An 18,632-nucleotide genomic window follows, 5' to 3' on the forward strand; every position below is an offset into this window, starting at 1 on the left:
GGGGGTTGTGTGGAAAAAGACAGGGTTAAGCTTTTTCTTTTTAAGTACTAAATATTTATTGACAGAATATCTCTCCAGGCGATGTTCACATGCTAAGAACTGACGCTTTTAACTTGGCAGTGCTGTTTAAGCAAACAAACTCAGTCATCTGAGCACAATGATTAACAGGAAGTTGAGGAGCTGATAGAGTTGACAACCTTTGGCCAAGAGAAGAGGCTAGGTTTGAAGTCTTGCAGTCATGACTTGCAGAATGGTCACCTCACCCATTAATGATTTTACTGTGGGGGTAGGTGGACACATTGTAATCACAGCCTCCCTGAGGCAAATTATTTTTGTGTAGTAACAGGTTGCAGATTAGTGGGAGACTGAGCAAAGCAACTCCAAAGGAATTACTTCAGAAACGTGTCAAAGAAAGTTGGAAATGCAACACAGCAGTAAATGAGGAGGGAAACAAGAAAGAAAAAGGACAAAAATGGTCGACTGGAAGGACATGAAGCAGCCTTTTGCATGCACCAAAAGGATGATTATGGATTCTGGGGAAAATGTAAGTTAAATGTATCTCCACTCTGATCAGATCTCAAGAGATATTTTACTCATTTCCTGGTTTTGGATAATGGGCTCCTGGAAGCATTATCTTTTCAGCGTGTCTCTTATCACTGCTCTGATTTTCGTATTTGTTTACAATAACAAATTATGGGAGAAGAAACATTTTCTGAGGGCATCTATTTCCAATGCTTCGCTCTTAGCAGAAACTTGTCATCAGATTTTTAAGGGGAAAGTTTTTTACTCAACAGAGAATGCACTGAAAACTACCCTCAGTGAATCTTCCTGTTTTGAATACATGATTCAAAGTCACTATATAACAGAAACACTCTCTGAAGAAGAGGCTGGGTTCCCTTTGGCTTACACAGTGACTATCCACAAAGACTTCGGCACTTTTGAGAGACTTTTCAGAGCTATTTACATGCCTCAGAATGTCTACTGCGTTCATGTGGATGAAAAGGCGACAGTTGAATTTAAAGATGCAGTGAAGCAATTACTGAGCTGCTTCCCAAATGCCTTTCTGGCTTCCAAGATGGAGCCAGTTGTGTATGGTGGGATTTCCAGGCTCCAGGCTGACCTGAACTGCATCAAAGATCTTGTGGCCTCGGAGATCCCATGGAAGTACGCCATCAACACGTGTGGGCAAGATTTCCCCCTGAAAACCAACAAGGAAATAGTTCAGTATCTGAAAGGATTTAAAGGGAAAAACATTACCCCCGGGGTGCTGCCTCCTGATCATGCTATTGGACGGACTAAATATGTCCATCAAGAAATATTACACACAAAAAATTCCTATGTGCATAAAACAACAAAATTGAAAAATTCACCTCCTCACAACATGACCATTTACTTTGGCACTGCCTATGTGGCCCTCACAAGGGAATTTGCTAACTTTGTCCTCCAAGACCAGCACGCAATTGACTTACTGTCCTGGTCCAAGGACACCTACAGTCCTGATGAACATTTCTGGGTGACACTCAATAGGATTCCTGGTAAGTATGTCTCTTAACTTTTGTTTTTATGAATATATGTTGTATGTTCAATATTGAATAAAATACTTACAATATGGAAAAATTTAATATTTCAAAGATCCTTAGAGTTAAAAAAAATTTGATAGAAGCTCTGCTCACAGAGCATGTTGAGATAACTCATGCCCATTCTACAGATGAGGAAATAAGGCATAGTGATTAGCAGGGCATTGGAAGAGCTCTACTGTCTGGCTTCATTTTGCTGATATTCCAGGCTGCCTTTCTATACGCAGATACCCACTTCAAATATGTGCTGCAGCCTTGAGACAGGGCAGGGGACTGAGGGAACACTGGCTATGCAAATGAGACTAAACCCAGCTCTCCTTTAGGCATGATGGCATTTATAACCAGGAATAGATATTATAAACTAAGTTTGAACAGCAATTTTAACATTTTAATTATATTTTTTGCCCCCATTAAAGCTTCTATGGCTAAATTCAGATCCTTTCAAAATAGAGCAGGGTACAACTTTAAATTTTTCATTTGCAAGTTCTTTTCTGAAATTAAAACAGAATTTAGAGCACCTTAAAAATTTCTAGACCAGTACCCTCATTCTATAGAAAAAGAAACTTCAGTGTGGTTACATGATGGGCTCAGATTACCCAGCTAGTAAATGAACATGCCAATTATAAACTAGGTTTCCTAAACCTCATGTTCTTTTTAACTTGATTTTCAATTAGGTCTCAGCTGTTACTAAATTAACTCTTTTTTCCCTTTGGCACAAGTTCCAATGATTTGAATGATTTCAAGTTATTAGCAGTGAACAATTCAGTTTGGCTAGTTCCATTCAAAATAAAAATTCAGTCACAAATCAAGGGAAAAATAACAAATCAATATGAGGATCAGTTTTACGGTTTCTTGAAATTAATGGTTTGATCCTGGATGCATGCTACAATCACCTGGAGCTTTTAAAAATATATGAGGCCAGGCCCCATTTCCCAGGGGGCCTGACTTCCTAGGTGAATTAGCCTTCTGTGTTTGTTCAGTCTCCAGGAGACTCTCAGAAACAGCCAGGGCTATGAACCATTCATTATAGCTGTTAGTTTTAGATATTAGTATACAAAGCTTCAGCCTCACAATGCTTTCCCCCCTAACCATTGGAAAACAAAACTTTCTCCTTCCTTCCTTCCTTCCTTCCTTCCTTCCTTCCTTCCTTCCTTCCTTCCTTCCTTCCTTCCTTCCTTCCTTCCTTCCCTCCCTCCCTCCCTCCATCTTTCTCTCTCTTTTTCTCTCTCTCCCTTTCTTTCTTCTCCTTTTTCTTTATTTGACATAACATTATATTAGTTTCAGGTATACAACACAACGATTTGATATTTGTACACATTACAGAATGATCACCACAGTTAAGTCTAGTTAGCATGCATCACCACACAGTGTTAGAATTTTTTTTGTCTTGTGGTTAGAAATTTTAAGAACTGCCTTGTCTGCCCTGACCAGTGTGGCTCAGTTGGTGGGCATTATCGTGCAAAGCAAAAGGTTGCTGGTTTGATTCCTGGTCAAGCACATGCCTGGTTTGCTGATTCCATCCCTGGGCAGGACAAGCAACAGAGGCAACTGATCGATGCTTCTCTCTCACATCAGTGTTTCTTTCCCTCTTTGTCCCTCCCTTTCCCTCTCTCTAAAATAAGTAAAATCTTTAAAAAAAAAAAAAAAAAAAAAAAAAAAAAAAGAACTGCCCTGGCCAGGTAGCTCAGTTGGTTGGAGTGTCAGCCCCCATATGCCAAGGTTATGGGTTCAGTCCCTGGTCAGGGCACATAAAAGAATCAACCAATGATTGCATGAATAAATAGAATGACAAATGAATTTTTCTCTTTCTCTCTATTCCTATCTCTTTAAAATCAATACATTTAAGAACCATTCTCTTAACAACTTTTAGATATACAAAATAGTATTATTAACTATAGGCACCATGACTGTACCTTACATCTTCAGGACTTATTTATTTTAAAACTGGAAGTTTTTATCTTTTGACCATCTTCACCCATTTCTCACATCCCCCCCTTGCTGTATAACACCTTCCCCTCTTCACCCCAACTCTGGCAACCACTAATATGTTCTCTGTGTCTATGAGTTCAGTTTTGCTTCTTTTTTCCCCTTATATAAGTGAGATCAGATGGTATTTGTCTTTCTCTGACTTATGTCATGTCACATAATACTCTCAGGGTCCATCCATGTTGTTGCAAATGGCAAGATTTCTTTTTTATGGCTAAATAATATTCCAGTGTATATATACACCACATTTTTTAATCTATTCATCTAGCAATGGACACATAGGTAGTCTCCATGTATTCGTTATTATAAATAATGGGGCCATGAACATGGGATGCAAATATCTTTTTGAGTTAATGTTTTGAGTTTAAAAACCTTTTAAATCTGTGGTTTTCCCAGAGCTGGAAGGGATAATGTTAGAGCAATGAAAGAAAGCAGGGCTCAGGAAAGTGAAGTTGGGGAGGTTTAATCATACAGCTATTCATGTGGACTAGTAGTGTCCAGAATAAGGGAAGTAAAAGCCCCACTACTCTCTTATGTGTTGCTTGGACCAAGTGTGATAGGTACAGGTCGGGGTACCATACTTTAAGGGGAGACATTGATAAAGCAGGTTCCAAAGAGAGCAGCCAAGAAAGATAAAAGGCCAAAACTTACTTTTTTAAAAAACTATCAATGACAAACAAAAAGGATATTTAATCCAAAAAAGATCTGAAGCAGTATCACTCATTTCACACAAAGATTTGCTCGTGAGAGAGCAATTGAACCAACTCTGTAGTTTTGAAGGAATAATCTAGGGTCAGTGGTAGGAGATGAAATAACCTCTCTCCCTGGGTTTAGAAGGAATAGCTTGCCTAGTGGTGAACAAGCCCAAGGAGCATGCAGAAGCAGACACTGGAGAAACGCTGTGAAAGAAACTCACTTTTCCAGTGCTGAACAAAATGGGCTCTGAGTCTTTTTGTCTCTGAGTGTCCATGATCCTAAATGAAATCAGTTTACTGAACAGACTGACTTATTAACATTATTTATCTATTGGAACTGGATTTTTATGCCTCTCCTTAGCAGTTACAGGTCAGCAGAGCAATGGAAGACAAATGCACTGCTCCATTTCAAAACATGTGTGAAGGATACTCGTTGGAGGCTGTGGCCCATCACTGGTGCAGCTGGCTCTTGCAGGCCCTGGGGTGGCCAGAATATAGGTGGCTGTCTTATTTAACTGTTATTCTGCTCTGTGGAAATCTGGGTCATTTCTCTTTTGAGGGCCCTTCTAGCTGAGGTTGGAATTGTTCGTTTTGGCCATTTTAAAGGTTGTTGTTAATTAGGGTTCTCAAAGAAGCAATAGGCCAGGAAAAAAAGAAAAAGCATCTCATAAATGAAATGGCCCCATGAGGACTTAGAACAACACCACCTAACAGAAATACATTGTGAGCCACATAATGTACTTTTAGATTTTCTAGTAGCCACGTTAAAAGAAACAAAAGGGAATAGGCTACATTGATTTAAGTAATGTGTTTTATTTAGCACAATATAAAATCACATTTATACACGTGACTGGTGACTACTGTAACGGACAGGGAAGGTGGGCCATGAGTTTTTCCTGCTCTAGGTAGAAAGGTCGGACAGCAGAAGGACTGTCCCAGCATCCTGAGAAGCCAGCCAGGCTTGTGGCCCAGCATCTTTCATCTCTACTGATTTTTCCTTCTCTGAAATTTCTACCCCAGCTTCAGGGCTTCCACTTGCTTATTGGCCCATGTTTCTGTGGCTTCTACTTTCTACATTTCCCCCTTGTGTTACCAGATTTTGTGTTGCTCTGCTCACAGCAATTCCGCTGTGTATCTCCTTCAGAGAGTCTTATTTTGGGTAATGTAGTCACTGTGCAATGAGTTTCCCTGTCATTTCACACAATTCATAAGCTGCTGCTGATCTCTCTGTAGATGATTGTCTTTCATTTAGGTTCCAAGTTGTTCCTGTAGCTGTGGCCAGGGTGGCAGGGTCATGTGATTTAATGCACAAAACAGCCCGGACCAGTGTAGCATAGTTGGTTGGGCATCATCCTGCAAAGTGAAAGGTCGCTGGTTCAATTCCTGGTCAGGGCACAGGCCTGGGTTGCAGTCCTGGTCTCCTGTAGGGGCGTGTATGAGAGGCAACTAATCAATATTTCTCTCAGATGTTGATGTTTCTCTCCCTCTCTTTCTCCCTCACTACCCATGTCTCTAAGAATAAATAAATAAAATCTAAAATAAATAAAGTGCAAAACAAAATATTGCCACCTATACACAATAAATCCCTTAAGAAGTGGCAGGTCCTCAAGAAGCCTTTCAGAAGATAAGATTTCCTTATCTTCTCCAGCAAAAGCTCCTGTGAGGACAAACATATTACAGAAAGGGGCTTCACACATGGCTTTAAAGAGGTCCCCCAGTGAACTTCACTAGCTGTCCTCCTTTCGTCCCCGCACCCATCTTTTCCCCATTGCCCTCCTAACTCTTCCAACTTCTTTTCCCTAATCCAGCCCAAAACAAGATGGTAAACTTTCAGTTTATCCTCTGACTCAGCCCTGGATAATGGCCAGTTAGAGAGAAGATTGATCTGCAGGCCTGAGGTGCAACTGCTACTTTCCTTCTGAGTTATCGATCAAGCGCTTTTCTGGGTTCTGCCTGTGATAGGGACATTCAGTGGTTTTGTTTCATTTTTCTGTGTTTCTTAGATTTAAAGATTTAAAAACTGACCACTGGCCTTGTCCAGGTGGATCTGTTGGCTGGAGTGTTGTCCCAATATGCCAAGGTTGTGGGTTTGACCCCCAGTCAGGGCACAGACAAGAAGAAACCAATGAATGCATAAATTAAGTGGAACACCAAATTGATGTTTCTCTCTCTCTCTCTCTCAATATATGTTAAAAATAAATAAATAAATAAATATTAAAAACTGACCAATGGCCCTGGCCAGGTAGCTCAGTTGGTTGGAGCATTATCCCAATACACCAAGGCTGCAAGTTCGATCCTTGGTCAGGGCACATACAAGATCAACCAATGAGTGCATAAATAAGTTGAACAACAAATCAGTGTTTCTCTCTCTCTCTCTCTCTCTCTCCTCCCTCTCCCTCATTCTTCTCTCTCTAAAAATCAATTATTAGAAAATAAATAAAAATTAAAAATGACCAATGATTTCTGCCTCACTTGCTACAAAGGAATATTTTTAATATGATTCCGTGGGAGTTGATTTCAAATTCATATTAAAATGTGAATAGTTGTGAAAAGAGCCTTCTTTCCTGAGAGCAGGTTTGGTTGCAGATGGGAGGAAAGAGGAATCCGAAGGTGCCTGAAGGGAAAGGATTAGAGAAAGGAAGAGAATTGGAGATCATGGGTCTGGAACCATACTGTGCCTGCTTCTCATTTTTCTCCCCTAGCAGCCAACCTCTGGACAAGCCCTGTTGGTATTCTTGTGCCCCTGATCCTTGTTGCATTTCCATTTGCTATAGAGTCCATACTGGCCTGACCTTTTGTTGTTATTTGAGACAGGCTTTAGTCCCTATATATGTAAAAATACAAACTGAGATACCAAGTGCTGAAATCTTGAGAGAAGTAACTGCAGGAGGAAGGAAAAAGCAGATCTGAATCAATATGGTCCTGAGAACTCATACTCGGGGCCCCAGTGATTTGGCTGGGTTCTTAATATGTCCAGGGGGAAATTATATCCCTCAAACACCTGCTCGCAAGGCTTCCAAGATCACAGAATAGACTTGCAAGGGAGAAAAAATTTGAGGGAAGGTTTACTATTAGCTTAAACAATTTCCATTTTTATATCTGCTAGAAATACTGATTTTTGTCAACTCATAGGAAGAGCAATTGGTGAGTTGGGACACCTATGAGTTCTTACCAAGGAAATATAGTCTCTTAAGAAGGTGATAAATGGCATGACAAAAATCACCTTTTATACTGGTACATTATCAAGGCAACAGTGGCATTAGTTTTATAGCTTCCAGAAAAAATGGTGGTGGGAGTGGTTAATGAATAGAAGAGCTCATCTTTGCTATCCTTTTGATTGCCGTCTTTCACTGGTCACTGGATTTGTTCTTTGTGCATTCTGAGGCTCATATGCTATCCGTACTTTCTTCTTTTTCCTTCCTCAGCTATGTTAGACTATTTTTTCCTGTTTTTTTTTTTTTTCCTCTCAAGAAGATAATTCATACCTGTGTTGTCTTGGAAGTTACACCCTGATAGGACTCAGGGCACCTAGACATTCAGTATCTTCTATGGAATAATGAGCTTAATTTCTTAGTAATAAGACGACTCAGCAGAAAAGAAGACCATTGGAGACTTTAATTTTTTTTTAGTTTTAAAAAATATTATAATTTCTGCAAATCAGAAATTGTCCTAAAATGCAGTTTAGTTCATTTATATGCTCCTTACATATCTACATATATTATCATCAAAAATGGTTTGCGTAATAATGATGATGCACATGGACATATTTGCTTTGTTAATTACACCATCTTCCGGGATTTCTGAGGAATAATCAGAGCCGTGACCCTGTTTTAATATTAATATGAAGCCAAATAAATTAAGATATAATTAATCATTTAATTAATATAATGAAAGTATTATTAATGCTATTCAGGAATAACATATCTTGTTGGCAAGGATATAGAGAAAAGGGAACCCTCAGGCACTGTGGGTGGGACTGCAAAATGGTGCAGCTACTGTGAAAAACAAGTTCCTCAAAAAATTAAAAATAGAGATACCTTATGACCCAGTAATTTGACCTCTGGGTATTTACTTGAAAAATTTCAAAACTCTAATTTGAAAATATATTTGCATTCCTATGTTCATTGCAGTGTTATTTACAGTAGCCCAGATATGGAAGCAAGCCAAGTATCCATCAATAGTTTATTGGCTAAAGAAGAAGTAGTACATACATTATATAATATAATGGAGTATTACTTGGCCATAAAAAGAATGAAACCTTACCATTTGCAACAACATGGATAGACCTAGAGGGTACTGTGCTGAGTGAAATAAGTCAGACAGTTAAAGACAAATACCATGCGATTTCATTTATATGTCGAATCTAAAAAACAAAACAAATGAACAGGCAAAACAGAAACAACCTCATGGATACATAGAGCAAACTGGTGATTGCTGGATGTGGGGGTTGGGGGCTGGGCGGAGGAGGTAGAGGGATCAGGAGAAGGGATTTGGCAGTTGCAGAGTCGTCGTAGGATGTAGAAACGAGGGTTAGGCCCAACTGAATTGAAGTCAGTAGTCATCAATTAGAATGTACTTCAGACTTCTGCAGACTGTAGAGTATGTTGAACAAGTATGTGTTTACACTGTAGAGTCAGATGGCTGCTCCCAGTTGCTGATAGGATTTAAAACCAGATGGTCCTGGCTCTGCTATACATAGTCTGTGTAACTTTGGGTGAACTGCTGAATTTCTCTGAGCCTGATTCTTCATCTATATCTTGATGATAAACTACCTCTGATTGTTAGAAGGATTAGAATATACAAATTGTACCAGGTGCATTTCAGGAACTCCTTAAATGTTCAGAGGAGGAATGGACTAACTTCTTAGATGAGTTTTGAGGTTTTAATGTTATATTTTATTTTTTATAATTTCTATTCCTTTTCTGAAGTTTTTTTTTTTTTTAAGATTTTATTTATTTATTTTTAGAGAGGGGAAGAGAGGGAGAGAAACATCAATGCTTGGTTGCATTTTCTGCGCCCCTTGCTGGGAACCCGGCCTGCAACCCAGGCATGCACTGGGAATCGAACCAGCGACCCTTTGGCTTGCAGGCTGGCGCTCAATCCACTGAGCCGCACCAGCCAGGGCTAATGTTATATTTTAAAACTTGTGTGTTAAACCAAAACAACAAAATAAAACAGTGAACATTTGGCTTTGAAGTTGCAAAGATGATTTGTTTGCTAGAAATAAGGTACATGGCCCACAGAGGATATCCCTGAGCTGTAGCTTTTCTTAACAATGTGGCACATGTAGAGTTTTAGGCAGTTGGTTTCTCTTTCCTCTTATTAGAAAGCAGCACCTTGGGACTAGTTGAAAGCCTCATTCTGTCACTGTAGACTGGTCTGAAAACAAATGGTCTCCCATCCTTGCTCATGTTGTCCCCTTGTTGTGGGATGCTCATTACTTTTGCTGCTCATTCTAGTCATTTCTCAAGATCCACTGGAAATGTCACTTCCTCAAAGAAGCCTTCCCTGCCCCTTTTCTTTCCCAGAGAAGCAGCCACTCCCGTCCACACTTTACTCCTGCTTGGGTAATAGTATATCCTCCATTGCATCTTATCTGTTTGAGTGAATCTCGGTCCCCCTCTACTCTGCATCTCTGCCCCTCCCCCACCATATGCACCCTCCAAAGATGAGCATGTGAACTAGACATTTGCTTAGCCTCATCATTCCGTGGGGTTCTAATATAATGTTGAATGAGGAGCAAATGAATGAGAGAAAAAGAGTATTACTCTGCTTATCTAACACAATCTTTTGTACAAATGAAGAAAATTCTCCTGCAGCTTTGCAGGAAGTTTGAATTCTGGTTCAGCTTTTACACTGTCTACAGGGCCCCTCTACCTACTTTTCTAAAGGGCAGACCTCCTTTGCCGCCTGTGCTGAATGCACTAAAAAACAATTTCGGTGTTGGCCTGTGGGAGTTATTAGTTATCTGATTGCTATAAGGTCAGTATAACCTTTTTATTGAAATGATATGTTTTAGTTCAGGTCTAAAAAAGTAAAGTCAACAGTTAATGAAATTTGCCAGAATCAATTTAGCCATGAGAGGCTTTGATTGATGATATCCGGAAAATGTAGTTAAAGTGGTTTATTTGGCTACAACTTGAATTCCCTGTGTAATTGCTAAGCTCCAAACAGACCTCTTGGCTTTTGTGCTAGTTTTCCCCATAGGCCCTTCTTTGCCTGAGAAACCCCAGTTATCTTTGAGAACACCCTCACCACGTTGTTGGGTCCGCCCCCAACCCCTGCAACCCAGGCAGAGTTGACTTCTGTTCTCCATGCCCCAAGGGCTCTGTTTTTACCTTATCGCCTTGTTATGGTCTGCGGTTTGGGCTTCTGTGGGAACTGACAGAATACAGAGGCCTGGATGGTCCCAGGAGCTTTATAATTTCTCAGGCCTCAGCCAGCCCTGTGCTTGGCTTCAGATTGAATTTGATTCACCTTATGTTGCTAGTGTAAAATAAATAGGGTGTTGCTTTCACAGAAATTCTGAAGTTTTCTACTGTCCAAGTCACTGACAGCCTACAACAGACCGACAGTTACCAACTGCTTCTTGAGCCCCTACTTTAGGCACCACAGAGCCTTCCCGGCAGGCGTGTGAGCCATCAGTCATCACCATGAATCCTTAACAGCGTCCAGCACTAAATGAATTGCCTTTTTTCCCCCTAAACTAATAACTTTATTATTTACAAAACAAACAAAAAAAAAAACAAGGTATAAAATGCGGGTATATCATTCACACATTCTAAAATCCACCAAATTTTCCCATTTCAAGTGTACAACTCAATGATTTGTATTATATTTACAGTCATGCAACTAAGATCCCAATCAAATTTAGAATATTTCTATCACCTCTGAAAGAAACCTCATGTTCATTTACAGCAACTTGCCATTTCCACACCCAGCCTTTGCTTTTCTGTATGGATTTGCCCTGTCCGGACATTTCATATAAATTGAATCATATATGTTTTTTCATGTCTGGTTCCTCCTAATTAGTGTAGTATTGTTGAGGTTCATCAGCCTCGTAGCATGAATCAGTACATCACTCTTCTACATAGACAACTACTGTTCTATGTTACGATCCCCGCAAGTATGAGCTCAGGAATTAGAGTTTGATCACACACTCTTTATTATTTGGCCAAGTTTTACCTGCGCAGGGGCCACCTTTCCCTCGAAAGGAAAAAGGCGCGCCGCTGTAAGGGTACACGGGTTTTTATAAGCAGAGCAAGCAAGCAAGATACAAGGGCGAGAAGTGGCAGTTAGCAATAGGCAGCTTCTTTCTTTCTTTCTTTCTTTTTTTTTTTTTTTTTTTGCTGATTGGGTTCAAGGCTGTTACTGGGCCCCCTACTCTCTCTTTCTCTGGTCAGGATGTTTATCTGAGGCAAGGCTCAACCGTTGCCCTATGCCTCCTCCTCATTCTTGTCGACTCTGGCCCAGCTGCATGGGGGCTGCACCCTGATATGTTTTTCTTGGTATTAGTTCCTCCCTTATCCTCAGCTTTGACCCTGCTTTTACGGGCTGTTTATCTGAGTCAAGGCTCAGCCGTTGTCCTATCTTGTTACTAAGGGGGGCTCTAATTCTTCCCTTCATCTTGGGGTATTGTTTGTTCTAGTTTCTTGTTTCGGCCCAGACTTGACCTAGTTTTAAAGTTTGGCCCCTTCATTCTATTATATGGATAAATGTTTTCTTTATCTATTCATTTGTTGATAGATACTTGGGTTGTTTCTGTTTTTTGGCCATTATGAATAATGCTGCAGTGAACATTCCTGAACAAATCTTTGTAAAAACACATTTTCATTTCTTCTGGTATAGATGCCAAGAGGGAAATTGTTGGTTCATATGGTTTCTCTATGTTTAACATTTTAAGGAACTGCCAAGCTGGTTTCCAAAGTGAATGCACTGTTTTACATTTCCACCAGCGTTCTATGAGCACTCTAGTTATTCCTCATCCTCACCAACACTTGTTATTGCCTGTCTTTTTACTTAAGCCACTCTAATGTGTGTGAAATAATATCTCACTGTGATTTTGATTTGCATTTCCCTAATGAGCAGCGATGCTGAACATCTTTTTGTGTGCTTGTTGGTTTTTGGGATATCTTCTTAGAAGACTAAGTGCCTTTCAGAAGATTAAGAGATGAAATCATCCAGCATTGAATTAAGGACACACTGCATAGCCAAAACGTTAATTTAAGTTTCTGCCTTCCAAATACTCTAAGCAATTAGGTAAGCCTCATTCAAAAAAATAAATAAAGCTACCTGCCCTGGCTGCTGTGGCTCAGTAGGTTGAGCGCTGGACTGCCAACCAAAAGATCGCTGGTTTGATCCCCAGTCAGGGCACATGCCTGGGTTGTGGGCCTTGGGGGTGTGGGAGAGGGAACCGATGTATGTTTCTCTCACACGTTGATGTTTCTCTCCCTCCCTTCCCCTCTGTCTAGAAATGAATAGACAAAATCCTTTTAAAAATAAAGCAACCCATTTCATTGAGATATTGTCCTAATATGTTTACTATATTTTGACCCTTTTCTGTTGTTTTATTCAAACTGTAAGTCATCCTCCTTTTAAGACTCAAATGCCTGCAATTCCCTCTTTTCTAATAAAACCACATTGAATATATTTAGCCTATATCCTGTCAACGTCTAAACCTGTAGAGGATTTTTTATGAGTTTATTTGAGCAAACTGATGACAATTGCTGAGAAGCAAGATCTCAAATGCTCTGGAGAATGACAAGATTTGCAGTTTCTTTTATGCATCTGGAATTAAGGCAGGAATGGAAAGAAGATTACATGAAGGTGGGAGAAAGCAAGACAGAACTGGATTACAGGATAATCAGTAAGATTTTATGGTCTCTCAGGATGGTCAAGGGGTTTAATAAAGAGGTATGTTTTTTAAAGGTGTATTAACCTAGATGCACAGAAACAATGCACAGGACTTGCTTAAAGCACAGATAAGCTTTTACTAAGAAAGTTATGTGCCTGGGGAGTGACTACCCACCAAGACCTGCCCCTTTAGGAATTTGTGATCACATTTCCCTGAGATGTTACTTTTGGTGAAATTTATTACAGAGTTCCGCCCGGCGCCCCCCCAGCCCCTGCCCCGCTTTTTTTTGTCCACAGCTCTTATTCTCCCAGCTCTTTAGCAGTGAGATAAAGTGTTTGTGTTGGAATCCTAGTTAGTATTTTTGTGGCTTTTACTTTTTGTTTCTTCCATTTCATGAGATTTTCTCCTTGGCTGTGGTTGCCATTTGGGTGTGTGCATTCATCGGTCTGTGCTCGATACACGTGACCACCTAGAAACTTAGGAAGGGCTTGTTTAAATCCATATCAGTTTGTTGCTTCAAATACTATTTCCTGTGTTATGGAGCTTGACAGATTTAGACAGTATCTGGCAGGGTTTCACAATCATTTGTTTTTACTTCAGAAGGTTCATAAATATGTCGTTTTCTCCTTAGTAGAAATGAAGCAGATATATTTCTATCATCTTTGCTATTCTAATTAACCTCTGTCCAGCTTTAGTGAAAAATCATAACATTTTTTATGGAAGTTAAATCAGCCACCCTTGTACAATTTTCCATTCAAATGCTGAAGCATGTGCAGCTGCTTTTAGACTTTGCAGGCCTCAGTTCTGCTCTGATACTCCAGCATCCTCAGTCTCATGAACCAGGCAAAAGGTAGGTAAGCTTCAGGGTTTAAGGCTCTTCTTGCTTTCCAGATTCGAAGCCATAAAAGGGAAGGTTAGGATAGGAGTGGAAATGAAATCAAGGACAAGGCAGGCCCCAACTGGTCTGGCTCAGTTAGTTGAGCATCATCCTACAAAGCAAAAGACTGCTAATTGAATTCTGGTCAGGGCACATGCCTGGGTGGCCGGCCAGTCCCTGGCTAGGGTGCGTGCATGAGAGAACCAATGATTGTTTCTTTGTAACATTGATGTTTCTCACCCTCTCCCTCCCCTCTTCCTCTCTCTCTAAAAATAAATAAATAAATGAAATCTTAACAACAAAAAAGAACAAAGCAGGATCAAAAATGAAGTTAATTGAAATGGTAAGTCACTATTCATAAGATGTGGGGCCTGAGAATACAAACCTGAGCATGTTTAGAAGGTCATAGGGCTCAGCACATTCTCATTCTCAGTGCAACTAGAAACAGCTTTGTCTTTTGCCAAAGTGTGTGGAGCGCTTTAGCTTATTACCCATCTGTATCCTGTAATGGCAGCCTCTTTCTTTGTTACACTGTGTACTCATTGCTGCCCTGCTGGCTGTGTGCGCTGTTTGCTGTGCTGGCAGCGTGTGTAGACTGGCTACCTGTAGACCCCAGCAGCATGAGTGGCACAGAAGGCCCAGGGTGTTAGAGCCCCTTGCACAGACAACTCTGACTGAAAGAACTTTGTCCATTTTTAAAAAATAGGTATTTTCTTTTTTTTTTCGAAGAACTTATTTATTTATTTTTAGAGAGAGGGAAAGGGAGAGAGAAAGAGAGGGAGAGAAACATCATTGTGCAAGAGATACATCAATCAGTGGCTTCTTGCATGCCCCCAACTGGCCCCCAACCCGGGCACATGCTCTGACTGGGCAACGGAATGGTGACCTTTTGGCTCACAGATGGGCACTCAATCCACAACGACCAGGGCTGTCCATTTTTTTAAGGTACCAGATAAATGATTGTTTTCAATATGTGCCATGATGAAAGCTGTTGAAAAAGTACTTCCTTAATATACCATTGCAAATTAAAACTAGATTTTGAAATCTTAGAGGGGCAAAGTTTCCATTCGGCCAGAAAAGGTAGAGAACAGCTGAATCCAGTAACCAATGCAGAATCTATCTTTAGGTAGAATCATATTTTAATGAATGGCCTATGTTGATTCTATAGAACGGGACTGTTTCCACGTTCTAGAAGACTCCAATCCTGGCACTGTTAAAGAAATCCTATCGCTTTCCTTGCTCAAGTGTTTTCTCAAGGAGGGAACAGAAAGGCATAACATCACGCATCATTTAAGTTATTCGAACCTCACAGAATCCTTGAGGGAGGTAGATATTATCATCTCCAATTCCTAGATAAGTAAATGGGGGCTCCAGAAAGTAGAATGACTTAATCTACATTTGCCTGACCCCTAGTTTATGATCAGGCATGTTGCCTTTCAGAGGTTCTTGTGGCTGAAGCAATGTATTTAATAAAAATACTACTCTCGGAATATTTAGAAAATGTTTAAAGATCTCAATGAGTTTTCAACTTTTGTTTTTAAACTACTTTCAAAATTACTATACTTACAAGAAGAGTATAAAGAGCTCTCTGATACCCTTCACCCACATTTCCCAACTGTAACACTTTAACATTTTACCACATTTGCCTTATCTTATTCCTCTCTCTCTCTCATTTATATATTTTTCCTAAACCATTTGCCAGTAGCTCCTTACTATTTATTTCTAACACCAGCAACAGAGATACTTTCTTACATAACCATAGTATAATCATCAAGTGGTACAGCATTTCTCTTCAATCCACACACCCTATTCCAGTACCACTGGTTGTACTTACTAATAATGTCTTTCATAAAATTAGGATCTTATTAAGGATCTCAAGCTACACTTAGATGTCATATATTTTAGTCTCCTCTAATTTAGAACAATTGTTTAGTCTGTTTGTGTCTTTCAAGGTCTCATCATTTTTGAAGAATAGAAGTCTGATGTTTCCTCATAATCAGATTCAAGTTAAACCTTTCGGGCAAAGATACCAGAGAAATAATGCTGTAGAAGCATGCCATGTCAATTTGTTCTGATAGGAGCAATATTAAATTTTGTTGCTTGGTTAAGATCATACCTGACAGATTTGTATTTTGTATTTACTACTAAGCAATTACTAAGTATTTTATGGGGAAACAGTTTGAAATTAGTTAGATATCCTGTTCTTCAAATGTTCACTCTCCAGGTCTGCAGTCCACTGATGTTTCTTGCCTGACCCAATAATTACTGTGTGGTTGCCAAATTGTGATTATTTTCCTAATTCCATCCTTCTGTGTTCATTAGTTGACATTCGCCTGTAAGGTAGAGCCTTCTCTTCTCCCCATGTGCTCACTTGGTTTTTTCGTTTGTTTGTTTACATTTATTCCCCTAGATGTGGATTCCCATTTTACTCACTGGATTACAACCCATTACTATTTGTACTTATTTTGCTGCTCAAATGTTCCAGACTTAGCCAGCGGGGGCCCTTTCAAGCTGATTTCTTTGTCTTTTCAGTATGTTACCATATTTTTTTAGTACTTCCTTGCTTTCTGGCATGAGATGTTCCGTTGATTTTGCATTATATTTAACCTGCCCAGGTCTTGGGGTCAGCCATTTTCTTTAAGAAATTCTTGTTGCATTTAGTAAGGAATAATATTTAGAAACCAAGATCTGGACATTCAAAGGCATTATTATTTCTTTGACCTTTCAGGGGTCAGAGCTAGAAAAAATATGTACTGTACACATAATGTGTGATATACACGATGACACACACTCACACGTGCATCCTCAAACATGTACTCCAATTTCTACATGGTCTCATCTCACACATTCACTCATGCATACTTATCTATATTTTAATTTTTAAAAATATATATTAAAAACCATAATTTCACAGTGTCTTGAATTCCAATCCAACAACACAGGGTTTATTCTCTCCACTTCCTTCTCTAGCAGTGAGGAACCTGGCTCCCATTAACCTCAGTACAGTCCCTTATACTTTCTCAGTCCCACTCTATAACCAGCCAGTCCTCCCATGGTGCTTAGCTGAAGTCCTGGCCCCAGGACATGGAGATCTCCTCTCACCAGCTATAACCTTGGTCCCTGGGAAGAAATAAGGAGCTCTGAACAGATTTTGGTATCTTTATAAGTCTACTTGTATTAGGAGGCAGTTAAGCATGTAAATAGTAAATTCAAAGTCCTACTTTAATGCTGCCTGAGTGCATGACCTTGGGTAATGTCTCCATTGCTTATCTGTAAAATGGGGATAATAATGTGCTTATTACTTTTACAGGGTTTTTGTGAGCATTAAATGGTAATCTGCATGAAATGTTGACCAAATACCTGGCAACTGATAAGTATTAGCTCAATGTTATCTTTTATTATTATATCAGTCAAGGCCCTAGCAAGAAAACAGATAGCATGCTCAAAGCAGACTAACCAAGAAAGGCTTAGAAAAAGTACCGTGGACAGGCCCCTTGAAAATAACTGCATTCAAAGGAGACAGCTGTCCTGCTCTAAGTGGCAAGATAGGAACTGGGGAGTAACGCTTTGATCCCTCTCCCTGTCACTGGAAAACCCACCAGAGCCAGAGCCCATTGACACATTCTATATAGGTCAGCTCTCCTGCAGGGGGAGGGGGTGGAGGAGGGCTCTAAAAGGCCAAGTGGAAGCAATGAGCTTAATTATTCAACTTTTTTGGTGGGATGTTACCATAAAACTGGTAACTGATTCTGATGGAATTCTTGTAATAGTGTATCAGACTCCTGTCAATACAGCCACCTGGGTAGTTTCAGACCTAGTCTTCATAAGAAAGGAAAGCTTAAAAACAAACTTAGCAAAAGTGATCCAGAGAGCGGGTGTTCTGAGAATTACAAAAGGCTGGGAGTCTAGGAAGCAGGAGATCAGGATCTGAGCACTGGAGTCCCAAGTCAGAACAGAGGAGGCACTTTGGATTTGCTGCATTGTTCTCTGAAGGCAGAAGGAGATGAGCATGATTCCCAGGAGCTCTGTTCTGCAGATTATTACCATGCCTGGTTAATTAGTTCCAAGGCCAGGCCTTCTGGAACCCAGTTCTGCATGGGCCAGATAGCCCCTGGATCTTGGCTGCTGCTTGTGACTGGTCAGATCATGCAGAAATGTGATCACCTGAAGAGGGGGCTGGAGGGATGGAATTTGGAAGCCAATCATAACATGAGCCGGAAGCAAAAGATTTGTCCAGAGGTTTTTCTGAACACTAAAGAGAAGATGTTGGGAGAAAAGGAAAAGAAATGTTCCAGTGTTTCAGGCTTAGGTGTCTTCTCAACACATGCTGATTGATTAAATGTGAGAGAAAGAAAAGGAGTGTTGGAAAAAAGAATGCATGCATCTTGTTGAAAGTGATGGAGGCTCTCCTAATTCCTCATGATTTCTCCATGGAGCACACCTGGGAGCTGAGGCCAAGACCTTTCTGGGCCTGCCTGAAAGGGGACAGGTAGCAAGAACTCTGGAGTAAAGCTGCTCACATTAAAGTCCTGTGCCAGCCCCTCCCAGCCAAGTGACTCTGGGCTGGGAGGTTACCTGGGAGAACAGTGAGCTCCTGAGTTTTTTTCCTCACTGGGCAAGTGGGGGTGATAGTCCCTAATGCC

At 40.2% G+C, this 18,632-nt stretch overlaps 1 protein-coding gene across 4 annotated transcripts in view; it reads left to right on the forward strand.

Annotated features, from left to right (window-relative positions):
• Nucleotides 1–226: 226 nt before the first annotated feature.
• GCNT2 (glucosaminyl (N-acetyl) transferase 2 (I blood group)) overlaps nucleotides 227–18,632 on the forward strand; it is a 119,884-nt gene continuing 101,478 nt past the window's right edge. For all 4 annotated transcript variants that reach the window (XR_008530734.1, XR_008530735.1, XM_054591945.1 and 1 more), the window contains exon 1: nucleotides 227–1,535. Coding sequence is in view for 2 of the 4 variants with exons in the window: in XM_054591945.1 (XP_054447920.1) it covers nucleotides 554–1,535 (982 nt within the window). In the remaining 2 variants the exon portion in view is untranslated. The remainder of the gene's footprint in view (nucleotides 1,536–18,632) is intronic.

The sequence above is a fragment of the Pteronotus mesoamericanus genome, unplaced genomic scaffold (assembly GCF_021234165.1).
Source record: "Pteronotus mesoamericanus isolate MK-2021 breed Mesoamerican mustached bat unplaced genomic scaffold, CSHL_Meso_final scaffold_31, whole genome shotgun sequence".
In the NCBI taxonomy this organism is placed as follows: domain Eukaryota; kingdom Metazoa; phylum Chordata; class Mammalia; order Chiroptera; family Mormoopidae; genus Pteronotus; species Pteronotus mesoamericanus.